Genomic DNA, 18577 nt, shown 5'->3' with positions numbered 1-18577 from the left:
TCCTGCCTATTGCCAGTTATGTTGTACCTCTAGCCCCACTCATCATTGAAACAAGAAATGCCCCACAAATTTCCAATGCATTCTAGGATATGGCTTCTTGATAAGAACCACTGGTCTGGGCATCCTGGCCTTCAAAGGGTTTAAAATCCAATAAGTGATTGGCATATAAACAAAATATTAAAATGCAGCATAACAAATGGAGAGAAATATAAGAAATATACTCATAGTACTAAGAGGACCCAGAGAGGAAAGGGATTATCTCTATCTTTGGAAGTCAGAGAAAGCCTCACTTGGAAGTCAGCCTGAAGCTGGGGCCTTAAAGACTGAGTCCCTAGATAGACAGTAAGAGAAAGGCATTCTAGGCACGGGAACAATATGTACAATGGTATGGAACACACTCAAGGAATTGGGAGTCATTGGTATTACCAAATATACGAAAAGTGTTGAAGAATGATGGAATATATAGCCGGAAAGTCCCATAAATGTCAAGCAAAGGACTTCATGTTCTAGGTGCGGGGTTCCCAATCTCTGGGCTGCAGAATGATACCTCCTACCAGATCAGTGGCAGAATTAGATTAGAAATAAAGTGTGCAATAAATGTAATGAGGTTGAATCATCATGAAACCATCCCCCCACCCCTAGTCCATGGAAAAATTGTCTTCCATGAAGTTATCCCCAGGTGTCAGAAAGGTTGGGGACTGCTGTTCTAGGTAATGAAGAACTAAAAATTAAAAAAAAAAAAAGCAAAGGAAATAAAAGCCTTTGAAGTGGCATTATAGAAAGACAATCCTGGTGGTTGTTGAGATGCAGGATTGACTGAGCAGATCACTGATGTCATTTCCCAGGTGCCTCAGTGGTAAAGAATCTGCCTGCCAAGGCAGGAATCAAAAGAGATGCTGGTTCAGTCCCTGGATTGGAAAGATTCCCTGGAGGAGGAAACAGCAATCCATTCCAGTATTTTTGCCTAGAGAATTCCATGGACAGAGGAGCCTGGCAGGCTACAGTCCATAGAGTCACACAAAGTTGGACATGCATGCGCTTGGGATAGCAAATCATGGTTCAGTGCATCTATTAACTGCTTCAACCTAGCCCATTCTGTGGATTAGATAAAAGTAAAGAATATTATAAAACCAGTTATAGAGCACTTTGCCTATATAGTGAAGTGTGACAACTCCTTATTTGTGACACCCCAAGCCCTGATGCTGGAAAGATTGAAGGCGGGAGCAGAAGGGGACAACAGAGGATGAGATGGTTGGATGGCATCACCGACCCAATGGGCATGAGTTTGGGTAAACTCCAGGAGTTGGTGATGGACAGGGAGGCCTGGCGTGCTGCAGTTCATGGGATTACAGTCAGACATGACTGAGCGACTGAACTGAACTGAACTGAAGCCCTGGATGCAGGTGTTATCCTTGTTTGCTAACAATAACAGCATCTTAGTTCTACTGTATTATACTCAAACTGTAATCTGCCATGCCTCCTGTCACCACAGGAGCCACACCTCCACTATGTGAAAGGCACAAGTTAAACTTCTAAGCTCTGGGCCTGCTCCACAGAGACTGAAGAATTTTTTCATCTCCAGCAAAGCCATCCCCAAAACCCCTTACAGATGTTAGGGAACAAAGGAGCTTGAGTTCTGAGGAGTGATTCACTTCCTCCACCTCCTCCCTGCTGCTGCTGCTGCTGCCGCCAAGTCACTTCAGTCGTGTCTGACTCTGTGCAACCCCATAGACAGCAGCCCACCAGGCTCCCCCGTCCCTGGGATTCTCCAGGCAAGAACACTGGAGTGGGTTGCCATTTCCTTCTCCAATGCATGAAAGTGAAAAATGAAAGTGAAGTCGCTCAGTCGTGTCTGACTCTTCACAACCCCATGGACTGCAGCCTACCAGGCTCCCCCGTCCATGGGAATTTCCAGGCAAGAGTACTGGAGTGGAGTGCCATCGCCTTCTCCGCCACCTCTTCCCGGCCCTCCCAATTGGGAACTCCACACCTTGGCTTCAGAAGAAAGACAGCTCACAACTCATACACTTCTAGGTTTGAGTTGTTCAAATGTAAGACACTCATCTTACCCCTCCTCCCATAGATAAATATTTTACTTCTCATGTAATCCCAGTACGAAAGTCTGGACTGAGAAATAATCTCTGAGCTTCAGAGAAAAAATCTCTGAAGTTTACTTCAGAGTCTTCCTCAAATAAGAAAGACAGTTTTGATAAAAATTATTTGATTTAATTTGTTTTACTATCCCTCTAGCTGTTTGCCTTTTTCATTCCACCAGAACATTGTGCGTTGTTGTTGCCTCTAAGTTGTGTCCAACTCTTTGCAACCCTACCGACTGTAGCCCCCCAGGCTCCTCTGTCCATGGGATTTTCCAGGCAAGAATACTGGAGCGGGTCGCCATTTCCTTCTCCTTTCCAACCCAGGGATTGAACCCGCGTCTCCAGTTTGGTAGGCGGATTCTTTATTAGCATCCATTTTAGCTGGAGTGTACCTGGAGAATTGTTATGAACGTCTTTTATATAATTAACTCCATAGAACAACAACAACAATGCCACAACCTCGACATGCCATGGATTGGCAACACTCCACGTTTGCTTTCAATGCTCCATGTCCATTCAGATCAACAGCATGTTGTGACCACCCTGCTCAGGAGCTTCATGATGGAGCTGTCAGGCCATGGCAACTGCTCTACATCTTTCTTACTAGGGACTCAGAAAACCTAATAAAGTGCAGTTTACAAAGTGTTTTTCTCTTCCTTAGTGAAGGTATCCACAAAGTTGCAGGCAAAAGCCGTCAGTTGTTCTAGTTATTGATATTATTCTCTTCTTCAGAATCCAATGTGCCTGCTCAGTCGCATCCGACTCTTTGTGACCCTTCGGACTATAGCCTGCCAGACTCCTGTGTCCATGGGATTTTTCAGGCAAGGATACTAGAATGGGTTGCCGTTCACTCTTCCAGGGGATCTTCCATGACCTAGCATTGAATCCACATCTCCTGCATTGCAGGTGGATTCTTTACCTGCTGAGCCATCAGGGTAGCCACTTTCTACAGAATGGTAGAAGCTTTATTTAAAAGAACTTTTTAAATGAAATCAGACCCGAAGGGTATGAAGGCAGGAGACGAGATAATATCCTTGCAAAGGAATATCTGGAGAAATTCTTGCTTTGTTTCTTTTTTTCTCCTCTGCATTCCCCCCCACCAGTATTATATAAACACCATTTTTATTGTGTGATTACACTGTGGTTGGCCTAAAAAATGACACAGGACAACAGACGTAGGGGAGTCATCCATTAGGCCATCAGGACCTTCCTCCTCACACAAAGCAGCAGCCACTCGAGCCATCGCATTTATGCCTCGTTTCGAACCTAATGTAAATATCACTGCATGCAGTGAGGCAGATTTCCTAAAATAGCTAACATTCCAGTGTTACCATGGAGACATCTGGTGTAGAAGGTTAAGGCAAGAATGCACTCTAAATGCTCAAGGCAGAGACTAAAAACCTTTCAAGGATTAGCAGCTCAGGCAGCTCCAGCCAACTTCATGTAAAGAGATTTTTTTTTTTTTTATACAGCAGTTTTTCAGTATCCCCTTCTTAAGCTGATGAAATTGAAGCTAGAGACTCATTTATAAATCATCATTTAATGTCGGTGTCTTCCAGACAAGCCTTCATCGGTAACGTGTCTCAGAAACAGGCTTTATCACCCAAGGCAATCATAGTTCTGTTAGAGCAGGAGAGGAGGTGGAAAAATGAGGGGTTTCTTTGCAACTTTATTTCCTGAGCACTTACAATGCACAAGGTACTGTAAGGTGAAGGAAGAGAAGACAAAAACATACAGTTAGTCTCTGACTTCTAGGGATTACAATCTAATTGGAAGATAAGAAAACCTCTGATGGAAACAGAATACAAGGCAGAGGAGAAAGGAAAAAAAAATCAAAGAAAGGGGCTGGGTGGGCAGTGAAGATTCTGGTCTGTGAGAAATAAACAGGATTTTAATAAGAGATTTAAAAAATAATAGACATCAATTTATTTATTCATCCAATGGAGTACCTCAGAAGATAACACGATGAGTAAAGTGTGGTTCCTCTTCTTAAGGAGCTTATCTGCCTAAGGGGAGAAGGCAAAATGACACACATATTACTATGGGTATAAAAAGTACTTTGGAAGTTCAGAGAAGAGAAAGATAGGAAGGGATTAAGAAAGGCAGCTTAAAGGAAATACTTGAGGCTGGATAGGGCTTTGACAAATGGAGGTGGTAACAGTGGGAAAGAGTGTTACAAGTAGGTAAGAGAGAGGTAGGAAATCTCAGGGTAAGGAAGCAGTAGGTGGAATAGTGAGGATGTGAGGGAGACAGTGAGTTTAGGCTGGATACATAGGATAATGCTGGAGTCAGAAGACCTTAGATGGCAGGTCAAGAGATTTATAATTGTGGGTTAAGTCTTTAGGTCTCCAGGTTACTATGCAGGAAAACAATATATTGAGATGTCTTAGAAAGATTAATCTGGAAGGAGGAATGAGTAGAGGAGAAAGAAGGTGAGAGGACTAACTATTATGGAACTCTATTACTTAAGATATGAGGCTGCTAGAGGGCAACCAAGAATGAAAGATTTGTGCTAAGGCAAAAGAACGAAGGCTCCAATACTTTGGCCACCTGATGCGAAGCACCAACTCATTGGAAAAGACCCTGATGATGGGGAAGATTGAAGGCCAGAGGAGGTGGGGGCAGCAGAGGAAGAGATGGTTGAATGGCATCACTGACTGAACAGACATGAATTTGAGCAAACTCTGGGAGACAGTGGAGGACAGAGCAGCCTGGCAGCAGCAGTTGATGGGGTTGCAAAGAATCAGAAACAATTTAGTGACTGAACAACAGCAACAAAAGAATGAAATAAAATTTTAAGATATAATAGCCTGACAATGCAGGAGAAATAAGAGACACAGGTTTGATCCCTGGGTGTGGAAGATCACCTGGAGAAGGAAATGGCAACCCCAATCCACTCCAGTATTCTTGCCTGGAGAATCCCATGGACAGAGGAGTCTGGCAGGCTACAATGGGATCACAGAGTCAGACATGACTGAAGCAACTTGGCATGCACGCAAGTGATTCATTTATTTATTCATTCACTCATGTAATCCAGTCAGTGACTATTTATTGAGTCCCTACCATAGCCAGACACTGGTGCAATTAAGTGCTGGAGAAACCATAAGAATAAGCATGGTAGAGTCCTTCCCCTCAGGGAGCTTATATTCTAATAAGGGAGCTAAATAACCACATAATCAAGCAAATAATTGCAAACTGTGATAAATACATTGAGAAAAGAAAAAAGAGCAAGGATTGGCAAACTATCTGGCAAAGACCAGATAGAAATAATTTAGACTTCACAGGCCATAAGATTTCTGCCATTGTAGCACAAAACCAGCCATACATAATACATGAAGGACTTGGCATAGCAGTGTTCCAATAAAACTTTATTTACAAAAACAGGTGGGGGTTGGGTTTAGCTCCCAATTCATAGTTCCCATGACCCTTAATAGTAATTAGGAGGAAAGAGGGGGAGGCACTATAGGTAAAGGGAAGATGGCAAAAAAGAATTCCATCTTTCCTGGGATAATTTTGAGATTCCCTCATGGCTCAGACAGTAAAGCGTCTGCCCGCAATGCGGAAGACCTGGGTTCGATCCCTGGGTCGGGAAGATCCCCTGGAGAAGGAAATGGCAACCCACTCCAGTACCATTGCCTGGAAAATCCCATGGACAGAGGAGCCTGGTAGGCTACAGTCCATGGGGTCGCAAGGAGTCAGACACGACTGAGCGACTTCACTTCACTGACACATATAATGCAGGTACAAATAGTAGTTGGCCACTTGAGAGTTGAACTCAGAGGAGCATTCTGGGATAAAGATATTCTTTTAGTGGTTCTGGGTACCAACTGCAACATGTGTGTTCCGAGCAGGAGCACTTCCCACACAACACTGAGCCATTATTAGACATAGCAGAGTGTCCGAGAATTCAACTCAATTCTGATACTATCTACCTGGAGACAGCATCAGAGCCCACAGTTAAGGATTCAGTCTCACCTTAAGGACTGCCTCCACACCCTTCTCAGTGACCCCTCCGTCCATCTCCTTCCCACCCCTGGGGCTTCAGACAATGGTTACAAATCCCACTTTATCACCTGTGCCTCTGGCCAGCAATAGATTAGAAGTTTCAACGGCCTCCTCCTTGGACTTCAGACACCAGTCACAAGTACAGACTGTTACATGTATGACCAACTTGCTAGAAATTAGAGGTTCACATGATACAATCCCCTCCTTGGGTTAGATTAATTTGCTAGAGCTGCTCACAGAAGAGAAACAGTTTACTTACTAGATCACTGGTTTATTATATAAGGATATAACCCAGCAACAGCAAGATGAGAGAGATGCACTGGGCAAGGTATACGAGAAGTGGTGAGGAGCTCCCAAGCCTTCCTTTACCAAGCACAGTACTCTCCCTGAATTTCCAGGCATTCACCAACCCAAAAGCTGTCTGAACCCAGTCCTCTTGGGTTTTTATGGAGGCTTCATTACAAAAGCATGGTTGATTGGGTCATTGGCCATTGGTGACTGACAGCCTTCAGGTCTTTTTCCCTTCCCCAGAGATTGGGGATAGGACTGAAAATTCCACCAGATCACCTTACCTGTCTCCTGAGAAACCTGTATGCAGGTCAAAAAGCAACAGTTAGAACCTTACATAGAACACTGGACTGCTTAAAATTGAGAAGGGAGTATGTCAAGGCTGTATATTGTCACCCTGCTTATTTAACTTATATGCAGAGTACACCATGCAAAATGCCAGGTTGGATGAATCTCAAGCTGGAATGAAGATTGTCAGGAGAAATACCAACAACCTCAGATATGTAGATGATACCACTCTAATGGCAGAATGTAAAGAGGAACTAAAGAGCCTTTGCTGCTGCTGCTGCTAAGTCGCTTCAGTCGTGTCCGACTCTGTGCGACCCCATGGACGGCAGCCCACCAGGCTCCTCTGTCCATGGGATTTTCCAGGCAAGAGTACTGGAGTGGGTTGCCATTGCCTTCTCCAAAATGACAAACCTAGACAGTGTATTAAAAAGCAGAGACGTCACTTTGCCAACAAAGGTCTATATAGTCAAAGTTACAGTTTATTCAGTAGTCATATATAGATGTGAGAGTTGGACCATAAAGAAAACTGAGCACTGAAGAATTGGTGATTTTGAATTGTGGTGCTGGAGAAGATTCTTGAGAGTATGTTGGACAGCAAGGAGATCAAACCTGTTAATCCTAAAGGAAATCAACCCTGAATATTCATTGGTAAGACTGATGCTGAAAGTGAAGCTCCAATACTTTGACCACTAGATGCTAAGAACCAACTCATTGGAAAAGACCCTGATGCTGGGAAAGATTGAGGGCAGAATGAGAGGGGGACCACAGAGGGTGAAATGGCTGACTGGCATCACGGACACAATGGACATAAGTTTGAGCAAATGGGAAGATAATGAAGGACAGGGAAGTCCGGCATGCTACAGTCCACGGGGTTGCAAAGAGTAGGACAGGATTTAGTGACTGAACAACAATAACAATTATGTTCCTCTGGTGACTACCCCACGCTTTGAGTCACCTCATTAACATAATAAAAGACAGCTTTATCACTTTCATCTTTTAGGAAATGCCAAAGATTTTGGATTCTGTGCCAGAAAGAGGGACAAATCAAATATATATTATTATTAATCACAGTATCATAAATATAAGTTGGAAGTTATTAATACAAAGATGGAAAAGGCTGTGTGTGCTTAGTCACTCAGTCGTATCTGACTCTCTGAGACCCCATGGACTGTAGCCTGCCAGGCTCCTCTGTCCATGGGGATTCTTGAGGCAAGAATACTGGAGTGGGTTACCATGCCCTCCTCCAGGGGGATCTTCCCAACCCAGGGAAGATCCCAGGGATTGAACCCAGGTCTCCTGTACTGCAGGTGGATTCTTTACCATCTGAGCCACCAGGGAAGCCCATCACAGTATCAAAAATATAAATTGGAAGTTATTAATTAATACAAAAATGGAAAAGGCTGAGATGATATTGAAAGCGAATGAAAAGACCGGTGAAAGTGGCCTAGGACTGACTCACTCTCATTGAACACCTACAAAAGGTTCATAGTGGGTGTGACTCTGAATTTACAAATTCAGTTGTGTAGGAAATACCACATTACTTTCCTTAAATCAATTTAGTGTTACCCTGAGTCCTTATCCTAGTCAGGCTGGTGGGAAATTAAACTCCATTCGTTTGGTACTTCCTCCTCCCCACTCTCTGTTGTGTGACGGACCATAGGCTTTATCAGATGTCAAAGCATCAAGGAGACTACTCTGATCATTGGTCCACCGATAAAGCACCCCTGCCATAGCAGACACAGTTCTACCAATCCTAAGTGGACTCTTTGATGGAGCCCAGACTAGAGTTTATCCTCTCCAAGTCACCCAGGCCTTCTCCTCTCAGGTCCGGCTGCTTCTGCAGGACACTAATAATGGAGGTGGGTCCCTGTTTCTCTTTGACCTCCCACCTCCACCCCATTCTCTTCCTGATTTGGGTGAAAACTCACCCTTTCCTCTTTTGTTGACCTCAAAGATATTTCTCTCTTTTCTCTTCCACACTGGGACACCTGGCTTAATCTTTTCAGTGGGTTTAAAATTTTATCCAAGTCAGGAAATGCATTTGACTTTAGTCCACCTCTGTTCTTTGCTCTGGAAAAAACTAGTCAAGGGAATGCTAAGGGCTTTAATTATCAGATTTAGGAAAGAGGTGGGTGGGGGTATACAGGTAATACCTCTACATTAAAAAATTTACCTTGTCATCATTTGATCAGGGAAGAAATGTGAGATGAGCTGAAAGGGAAATAGGTTAGGATATTTTCGTATAGATATCTATAGGGTTTTGGATGCTGTAGCTAGTGGGGCTTCCCTGGTAGCTCAGCTGGTAAAGAATTTGCCTGCAGTGCAGGAGACCCTGGTTCGATCCCTGGAGAAGGAAAAGGTAGGTAGTGGACATGCTATAGGTTGTGGACAGTATGGATCTTTGCCATAAATGCTCTAGAAATAGTATGCAGGATGATTAGAGACTTAAGCATCTAAGGCTGTGTAACATGATGCAGGTTTCAGGTTTTAAGAACCCTAAAAGGACAGTGTAAAATCACTGCAGATGGTGACTGCAGCCATGAAGTTAAAAGACGCTTACTCCTTGGAAGGAAAGTTATGACCAACCTAGATAGCATATTCAAAAGCAGAGACATTACTTTGCCAACAAAGGTCCATCTAGTCAAGGCTATGGTTTTTCCAGTGGTCATGTATGGATGTGAGAGTTGGACTGTGAAGAAAGCTGAGCGCAGAAGAATTGATGCTTTTGAACTGTGGTGTTCAAAAGGATATCCAACCAGTCCATTCTAAAGGAGATCAGTCCTGGGTGTTCTTTGGAAGGACTGATGCTAAAGCTGAACCTCCAGTACTTTGGCCACCTCATGTGAAGAGCTGACTCACTGGAAAAGACTCTGATGCTGGGAGGGATTGGGGGCAGGAGGAGAAGGGGACAACAGAGGATGAGATGGCTGGATGGCATCACCGACTCGATGGACGTGAGTTTGAGTGAACTCTGGGAGTTGGTGATGGACAGGGAGGCCTGGCGTGCTGTGATTCATGGGGTTGCAAAGAGTCGGACACGACTGACAAACTGAACTGAAAAGGACAGTGTAGGGAAGATGTGAAACAACATTTCTGAACACACTAGAGATGCTCAGAAATAGGGTCAAAAAGAATTTAGCATTTGGCTTAATAGGGAAGGATTCTGAGAGGTGAAGGTGACACCTCTTTAGTTTACAAGTCTAACCTGTTGTGGATAATAGTTTATGCTTGACCTCATTCCTCCTGATGTTTGTCCAGATAGTGACAATGTTAACTAACCCTCTCATTCTTGAAACTCCATTCCCCTCTCACCTGTGTTTGTTTTTTTTTTTCTAAGTGTTATTTTTATTTCTTTGGTTCCAGTTTTCATCTTTATCTATTTGTTTCTTGTTTATTTTTGGTAAAATTGTGCAGCATGTGGGATCTTAGTTCCCAGGCCAGGGAGAACCCGGGCCTCCTAGTAGAGTCCAGTAGAGTCCGAATCACCAGACTGTTCAGGAAGTCGTCAATTGTTTTTTGTTTGCTTGCTTTTGTTTTTTGGCTGTATCCCATAACCTGTGGAATCCTAGCTCCCTGACCAGGGATTGAACCCAGGCCCCTGCAGTGAAGGTGGTGAATCTTAGTCACTGGACTGCCGGGGAATTCCCTCACCTGTGTTTTGATTGTGGAAGAGCTCTGCTTAGTTTTTCCACTTAGTTTTTCCCTCGGTCCCTAAATACTGCATGTCCCAAATAAAACTTTGTATAATCTTTTTGCATATGGCCTCAATTCCCACATTTCTGTTTAGACAATTTTTCTACCAGTCTTCTAGACCAAAACCGTTATCACCATTTTTAACCTTTCATCCTCTCTGCATCAAGTCCTGCTGTTCACGCCTTCAAAATGACTCATATTTACCACTTTTTTTCCCGTTTTTATACTGTACCACATTATCCCACATATGAATCATGGCAATGGTTTTTTTTTAGCAAGTCTTCCCTGTAACCATCCCAAAATCTTCAAGCCATTCTGTTATCTGATTTCCCTAAAATAAACTTTTCATCATGTCATTCTTTGCTCAAATTCATAACACCAAGTCCAAATTCTTTTGCCTTTCTCAAACATTAACCAAATTATAGTTGCTAAGGCCCACCATAGCATAGGGTCTGGTTTTCAGGTGGCCTTTCATATATGTTCTTTGAATGAGCAATTTTTGAGAGGTACAAAGTGTAAATATAGATACATGGATTAGGATCAGATGTCCCACAAAATCCTCTTTACTGACAGGCTAGCCCAGATTTAACCTAACTCCCAAGACTTTTCATGATGCTACTTTCTTCTTCTTTTTTTTTTTTTTTTACTTTTGCTTTCTTTCTCTTTTTTTCCTTTCCTTTGTTTCCTCCATCCTAAAACCCATTTCAGGTCCCACTCTTGTCCACTTCACCTGAATTAGCTCACACTTATCTCAGCTTTTTCTGCACTTACATTGAAGTTGTCAGTACCATTTAGTTTCCCCATCAGTTATTCTAATTGTAGCATGCACATTCTCACCCCTTCAACTAAACTGAAAACTCCCTGAAGACAGAGAAAAAAAAAAACACTGAGTTTGCATAAATTCTTGCTCATCAGTTGATTAACAAGTATTTTGAAATTCATTTAAACAGCTGTGGATATTTAATAACATGAAAGCCTGCAGTGTTTACTGTATTAAGATAAGTTCTGCTGATAACCATATTACTACAGTTTGTAGTTGAACTGGAAGTCTCCTGGTATTAAATCAACTGTTTTGAAATGCTGTGTGTTTAATTAATGCAAAGTATGATTGCTTCTGTCTTCTTCAGGATTTCTAACCAGCAGAAGGAAATCATTCACATGCTTGTGGTGCTACCATAAAGTCTAACTGGCTTGACTTTGATATTCTCACATTTCCTCATCTGCTTTTGTTTCTCTGCCAGAATGACTTTTTTGAGGGGGAGGGGGGCATAGTTTTTAGTAATTAGGACAGCTATTTTCAATGTCATAAACTAGGGTGATGAAATCTAATACAACTGGTTTGGACATAGGGATTTTCCACCTCTTGGAAACTCCCTCTCAGCCCAGAATGAGGTCTTAGAAACACTACAACAGAGGGAGTACAGAAGTAGCTACGGTTCTAAGAGCATCTCCCCAGGGCCCCAGATTTGGAGATCAAAATAGAGAGAGTGCAAAAGATCCCGATCATAGTAATACTTAGGAATCTTGTTCCAAAGGAGCATACAGTTCTCTAAATTCAACAATTTTGTATGTAGTTCTTCCTTAATGAGTTTTCCCATTTATCTGTAGAACTGATCTTTTAGCTGAGATGTGTCGGAATACACTTTAAGAGAGTTCTGTTTGGTTCTCAGCAGCATCTGTATGATCTGAGAATCTGTTGGGAATACACATTATTGGGCCCTTCTCAGACCAAATGAATTAGAAATGTGTTAAATCTACCTTTTAACAAGCCCTCCAAGTGATTCTGATACATGCCAAAGGTGGAAAAACCACTGTTTAATTTCAATATGTTTATTTTGTAGATTAGGAAATTAAGGGCCAGATATAAGTGATTTGACTTAGGATAGACAGCAAATAGGAGAAGGCAATGGCACCCCACTCCACTGCTCTTGCCTGGAAAATCCCATGGGCAAAGGAGCCTGGTAGGCTGCAGTCCATGGGGTCGCTGAGGGTCAGACACGACTAAGTGACTTCACTTTCACTTTCCACTTTCATGCATTGGAGAAGGAAATGGCAACCAACTCCATTGTTCTTGCCTGGAGAATCCAGGGATGGGGGAGCCTGGTGGGCTACCGTCTATGGGGTAGCACAGAGTCGGACACAACTGAAGTGATTTAGCAGCAGCAGACAGCAAATATGTTCTTGTGAATGCATTTGTCAATTCATTTTGAGGGCAAACTGCTGATATATAAAATTAATCATTTGCTTAATTCGTTACATTCATTAATAGCTTATCATAATATGAAAATTGTTCTCAGTAGAATTTTCCTTTATTATGTACTTTTGATAAGTTTTAGAAGCAATCAGTTCAGTTCAGTCGCTCAGTCGTGTCTGACTCTCTGCCACCCCATGAACCACAGCAAGCCAGGCCTCCCTGTCCATCACCAACTCCCAGAGTCCACCCAAGCCCATGTCCATTGTGTCAGTGATGCCATCCAACCATCTCATCCTCTTTTGTCCCCTTCTCCTCCTGCCCTCAGTCTTTCCCAGCATCAGGGTCTTTTCCAATCAGTCAGCTCTTCACATCAGGTGGCCAAAGTACTGGAGTTTCAGATTCAACATCAGTCCCTCCAATGAACACCAGGACTAATCTCCTTTAGGATGGACTGGTTGGATCTCCTTGCAGTCCAAGGGACTCTCAAGAGTCTTCTCCAACACCACAGTTCAAAAGCATCAATTCTTCAGCACTCAGCTTTCTTTATAGTCCAACTCTCACATCCATACATGACCACTGGAAAAACCATAGCCTTGACTAGATGGACCTTTGTTGGCAAAGTAATGTCTCTGCTTTTTATTATACTGTCTAGGTTGGTCATAACTTTCCTTCCAAGGAGCAAGTGTCTTTTAATTTCATGGCTGCAATCACCATCTGCAGTGATTTTGGAGCCCCCAAAAATAAAGTCAGCCACTGTTTCCACTATTTCCCCATCTATTTGCCATGAAGTAATGGGACTGGATGCCATGATCTTAGTTTTCTTCTGAATGTTGAGCTTTAAGCCAACTTTTTCACTCTCTTCTTTCACTTTCGTCAAGAGGCTCTTTAGTTCTTCTTCACTTTCTGCCATAAGGGTGTTGTCATCTGCATATCTGAGGTTATTGCTAGGTCTTACCTTAACAAATGCTTCACTTCAATTATAAATGTATGTGTGTATGTGCGCATGCTCAGTTGTTCAGTTGTTCCCAACTCTTTGAGACCCCGTGGAGTGTAACCTACCATGTTCCTCTGTCTATGAGATTTCCCAGGCAATAATACTGGATTGGGTTGCCATTTCCTTCTCCAGGGGATCTTCCTGACCCAGGGATCGAATCTGTCTTTTGCATCTCCTGCATTGACAGGCATATTCTTTTACCACTGTGCCATCTATATGGTGTGTACATGTATATAACATAATATTTTCCAAAGCTCATATGGCTAGGAACTATGAAGTTTCAACTGAGCCTTTTATAGAATTTCTTCTGGGCTACATTTTATTTTCCCAGTCTTCAAAGCTATTCTTATGATAAAGTAGAGGTTGTTTGTTAAGTCGCGAAGTCATGTCCGACTCTTTTGTGACCCTGTGGATTCTAGCCAGTCAGGCTCCTCTGGCCATGAGATTTCCAAGGCAAGAATACTGGAGTGGGTTGCCATTTCCTTCTCCAGGGGATCTTCCCAACCCAGGGACCTGTGTCTCTTGCTTGGCAGGCAGATTCTTTACCACTGAGCCACCAGGGAAGCCCAAAGTAGAAGTTACTTTTCACCAAAGAAATCCCTCAGATTAAAATTTTATGGGTACTTACACATTTATTTACTCCTTTAATCTTTTAAAAATTGAACTAATAATAACATTTAAAATCTACAGATAAAACCATTTAGTTCTGTGAGCTTCAAAATTGTACACATCCATGTAACCATCACCCAAAACAAGATATAGAATATTTTCATCATTCCAGAAAATTCTGTTGTTCCCCCTTTCAATCAGTTGTTACCCTATCTCCCCCCACCCCAGCCAATAACCACTTTCTGAATTTCTATTATTATATAAACAGACTTTAAGTTGTTAGACTTAAATGAAATCACACAGGGTATACTGATATGCTTGTTTCACTTAAGATGCTTTTGTGATTCACTCATGTTGTGGGTATCAGACTTCATTCTTTTTTATTGATGGTTAATATTGGGTTCACTAGTGGAAAAGAATCTGCCTGGCAATGCAGCAAATGCAGGATACATGGGTTCTATCCCTGGGTTGGGAAAATTCCCTGCAGAAGGAAATGGCCACCCACTCCAGTATTCTTGCCTGGAAAATTTCATGGACAGAGAAGCCTGGCAGGCTACAGTCCATAGTGTCACAAAGAGTTGGACATGACTGAGCACACACACACTTCTAATATTACATTATATGAACATATCAAAATGTGTTTATCCTGCCTCTTAGTAACACTTTTTTTTCTTATCACAAAATCAATATATGCTTATTACACAAAATTACAGAATACAAATGAGGAAAGGAGAAAGGAAGTCTCCATAATTATACTCTCCAGATGTAATCACTAAATAATAACTTGCATATCCCCTTGAACTTTTGTTTATATAAACTGTCCACAGATATTTATTTTATATATTATAAAAGTTCTCATTGTAGGTTCAAGTTTTACCACTTAGACTCTATGTGTCTTGCTGCTGCTGCTGCTGTTAAGTCACTTCAGTCGTGTCCAACTCTGTGCGACCCCATAGATGGCAGCCCACCAGGCTCCCCCATCCCTGGGATTCTCCAGGCAAGAACACTGGAGTGGGTTGCCATTTCCTTCTCCAATGCATGAAAGTGAAAGTGAAGTCACTCAGTCGCGTCCGACTCTTGGCGACCCCAGGGACTGCAGCCCACCAGGCTCCTCCATCCATGGGATTTTCTTAAATTGGCACAATTCTTAGTTGTTTTGTCGTGGGGTTTTTTTTTTTTTTTGCCTCAAGGCTTGTGGGAATGTCAGTTCCCTGACCAGAGATTGAACCCAGGCCACAGCAGTAAAAGCCAGTGGAAATCAGTAGGCTGCCAGGGAACTCCTCTTAGTTTTAACTATAGGATATTTCCAAATTTTAAAACTTTTAAAAACTAATATATGAATATATACTTAACACCCCAGATTCAAATCATCCATGGTTTACAGAATAAAAGTAAATGTTCTGTTCAGCTCCCCACTTTGCTTGCCTCCCCAGAGGTAGACAGTATTCAGTTCAGTTCAGTTCAGTCACTCAGTCGTGTCTGACTCTTTGCGACCCCATGAATCACAGCATGCCAGGCCTCCCTGTCCATCACCAACTCCCTGAGTTCACTCAGACTCATGTCCATCAAGTCAGTGATGCCCTCCAGCCATCTCATCCTCTGTCGTCCCCTTCTCCTCCTGCCCCCAATCCCTCCCAGCATCAGAGTCTTTTCCAATGAGTCAACTCTTCGCATGATGTGGCCAAAGTACTGGAGTTTCAGCTTTAGCATCATTCCTTCCAAAGAAATCCCAGGACTGATCTCCTTCAGAATGGACTGATGGGATCTCCTTGCAGTCCAAGGGACTCTCAGGAGTCTTCTCCAACACTCAGTTAGATACAAAAACTCTTGACTAAGATGATATTGGTAAGAACCACGAAGTGCTGAATTTACTATCCATAACTTTTGTTTCTTTTCTTCTCTCTCTTTTAAAAAAATTTTACTTATTTATTTATGGCTGGGCTGGATCTTCATTGCTGTGGGCAGGCTTTTCTCTGATTTCTCTAGTGGGGGCTACTCTTTCTTGTGGAGTGCCGGCTTCTCGTTGTGGTGCCTTCTCTTGTGGAGCGTGGGCTCTAGAGTACAGGTCCAGTAGTTGTGGTTCATAGCCTTAGTTGCTCCAAGGCATGGAAGATCTTCCTGGACTTAGGGATCAAACCCATGTCCTCTGAATTGGCAGGACCATCAAGGATGTCCCACATAACTTTTCTCCCGAGTTTGACTTTAAAATTTTTATTTTCAGTTGATCTATACAAAAGTGATCTTTTTAGCTGCACAAAAAAGATCTTCATGACCCAGTTAATTACGATGGTGTGATTACTCACCTAGAGCCAGACATCCTGGAATGTGAAGTCAAGTGGGCCTTAGGAAGCATCACTACAAACTAAGCTAGTGGAGGTGATGGAATTCCAGTGGAGCTATTTCAAATCCTGAAAGATGATGCTGTGAAAGTGCTGCACTCAATATGCCAGCAAATTTGGAAAACTCAGCAGTGGCCACAGGACTGGAAAAGGTCAGTTTTCATTCCAATCCCAAAGAAAGGCAATGCCAAAGAATGCTCAAACTACCGCACAATTGCACTCATCTCACACGCTAGTAAAGTAATGCTCAAAATTCTCCAAGCTAGGCTTCAGTAATATATGAACCATGAACTTCCCAATGTTCAAGCTGGTTTTAGAAAAGGCAGAGGAACCAGAGATCAAATTGCCAACATCCGCTGGATCATGGAAACAGCAAGAGAGTTCCAGAAAAACATCTATTTCTGCTTTATTGACTATGCCAAAGCCTTTGACTGTGTGGATCACAATAAACTGTGGAAAATTCTGAAAGAGATGGGAATACCAGACCACCTTACCTGCCTCTTGAGAAGCCTGTATGCAGGTCAGGAAGCAACAGTTAGAACTGAACATGGAACAACAGACTGGTTCCAAATAGGAAAAGGAGTACGTCAAGGCTGTATATTGTCACCCTACTTATTTAACTTATATGCAGAGTATATCATGAGAAACACTGTGCTGGATGAAGCACAAGGTGGAATCAAGATTGCTGGGAGAAATATCAGTAACCTCAGATATGCAGATGACAACACCCTTATGGCAGAAAGTGAAGAAGAACTAAAGAGCCTGTTGATGAAAGTGAAAGAGGAGAGTTAAAAAGTTGGCTTAAAGCTCAACATTCAGAAAACTAAGATCATGGCATCTGGTATATTGATCTTTGTTATAGCAAACATATTATTCAATGCTAAGTTGCTTTTTCTCTGTTTGTACTGACTTGCGTATCTATGTCAACTATCTGTGTGATGTCATTAAAGTTTAGAGACTGCAGGTCAGGTGCAAATAGACGGGGAAACAATGGAAACAGTGTCAGACTTTGTTTGGACTCCAAAATCACTGCAGATGGTGATTGCAGCCATGAAATTAAAAGACGCTTACTCCTTGGAAGGAAAGTTATGACCAACCTAGACAGTATATTAAAAGCAGAGACATTACTTTGCCAACAAAGGTCCGTCTAGTCAAGGCTATGATTTTTCCAGTGGTCATGTATGGATGTGAGAGTTGGACTATAAAGAAAGCTGAGTGCCGAAGAATTGGTGTTGGAGAAGACTCTTGAGAGTCACTTGGACTGCAAGGAGATCCAACCAGTACATCCTAAAGGAGATTAGTCCTGGGTGTTCATTGGAAGGTCTGATGTTGAATCTGAAACTCCAGTACTTTGGCCACCTGATGTGAAGAACTGACTCATTTGAAAAGACCCTGATGCTGGGAAAGATTGAAGGCAGGAAGAGAAGGGCACGACAGAGGATGAGATGGTTGGATGGCATCACCAACTCAATGGACATAAGTTTGGGCAGGCTCCAGGAGTTGGTGTTGGACAGGGAGGCCTGTTCATGGGGTCGCAAAGAGTTGGACGCAACTGAGTGACTGAACTGAACAGAAAAATATCAAATGATTATGTTAGGAGAAGTTCTAGTACTCTAGCTTATTATCCATTTTGAGATACGGTCTTTAAGTATTTCCTCCGGGAGTAAAGAGTTGAGTGCTTTATTTATCTTGTTGGAAGCCAAGAAATGTATAGCTCTCTTTTCTAGTATGTTGATCTTTGTTATAGCAAACATATTCTTCAATGCTAAGTTGCTTTTTCTCTGTTTGTACTGACTTGAATGTCTATGTCAACTATCTGTATGATGTCATTAAAGTTTAGAGACTGCAGGTCAGGTGCAAAATCTTATTAAAGAATACACAATAATACAAAGTATTATTTAGTTTGCTCCCAAAGAGCACTTTTGTTTCGTTAATTACTTTGTTTCATTTTGCATTTTCTTTAGTAAGAGAATGGGGCTTGCATCCACAGCCAAAGATGAGGCCTTAATTAATACCTTAGTTTGTACTTTTTGGACTTTTGAGTCCTTGCTTTTCTTGAAGACAATACTTA

At 42.3% G+C, this 18577-nt stretch overlaps 1 protein-coding gene across 16 annotated transcripts in view; it reads left to right on the top strand.

Annotated features, from left to right (window-relative positions):
- PDE4DIP (phosphodiesterase 4D interacting protein) overlaps window positions 1-18577 on the top strand; it is a 238169-nt gene that overhangs the window by 138437 nt on the left and 81155 nt on the right. The window contains exon 9 of one of the 16 annotated variants that reach the window (XM_061409366.1): window positions 846-1133. The exons of the other annotated variants lie outside the window; for them this stretch is intronic. Within the exon in view, the coding sequence (XP_061265350.1) occupies window positions 846-860 (15 nt within the window). The 3' untranslated portion in view covers window positions 861-1133. Of the gene's footprint in view, window positions 1-845; window positions 1134-18577 lie in introns of those variants that run through there. 16 annotated transcript variants of the gene reach the window in all.

The sequence above is a fragment of the Bos javanicus genome, chromosome 3, assembly GCF_032452875.1.
Source record: "Bos javanicus breed banteng chromosome 3, ARS-OSU_banteng_1.0, whole genome shotgun sequence".
In the NCBI taxonomy this organism is placed as follows: Eukaryota; Metazoa; Chordata; class Mammalia; order Artiodactyla; family Bovidae; genus Bos; species Bos javanicus.
The sequence above is the reverse complement of the archived record's forward strand: the minus strand, read 5'-3'. Positions and strand labels throughout refer to the sequence as shown.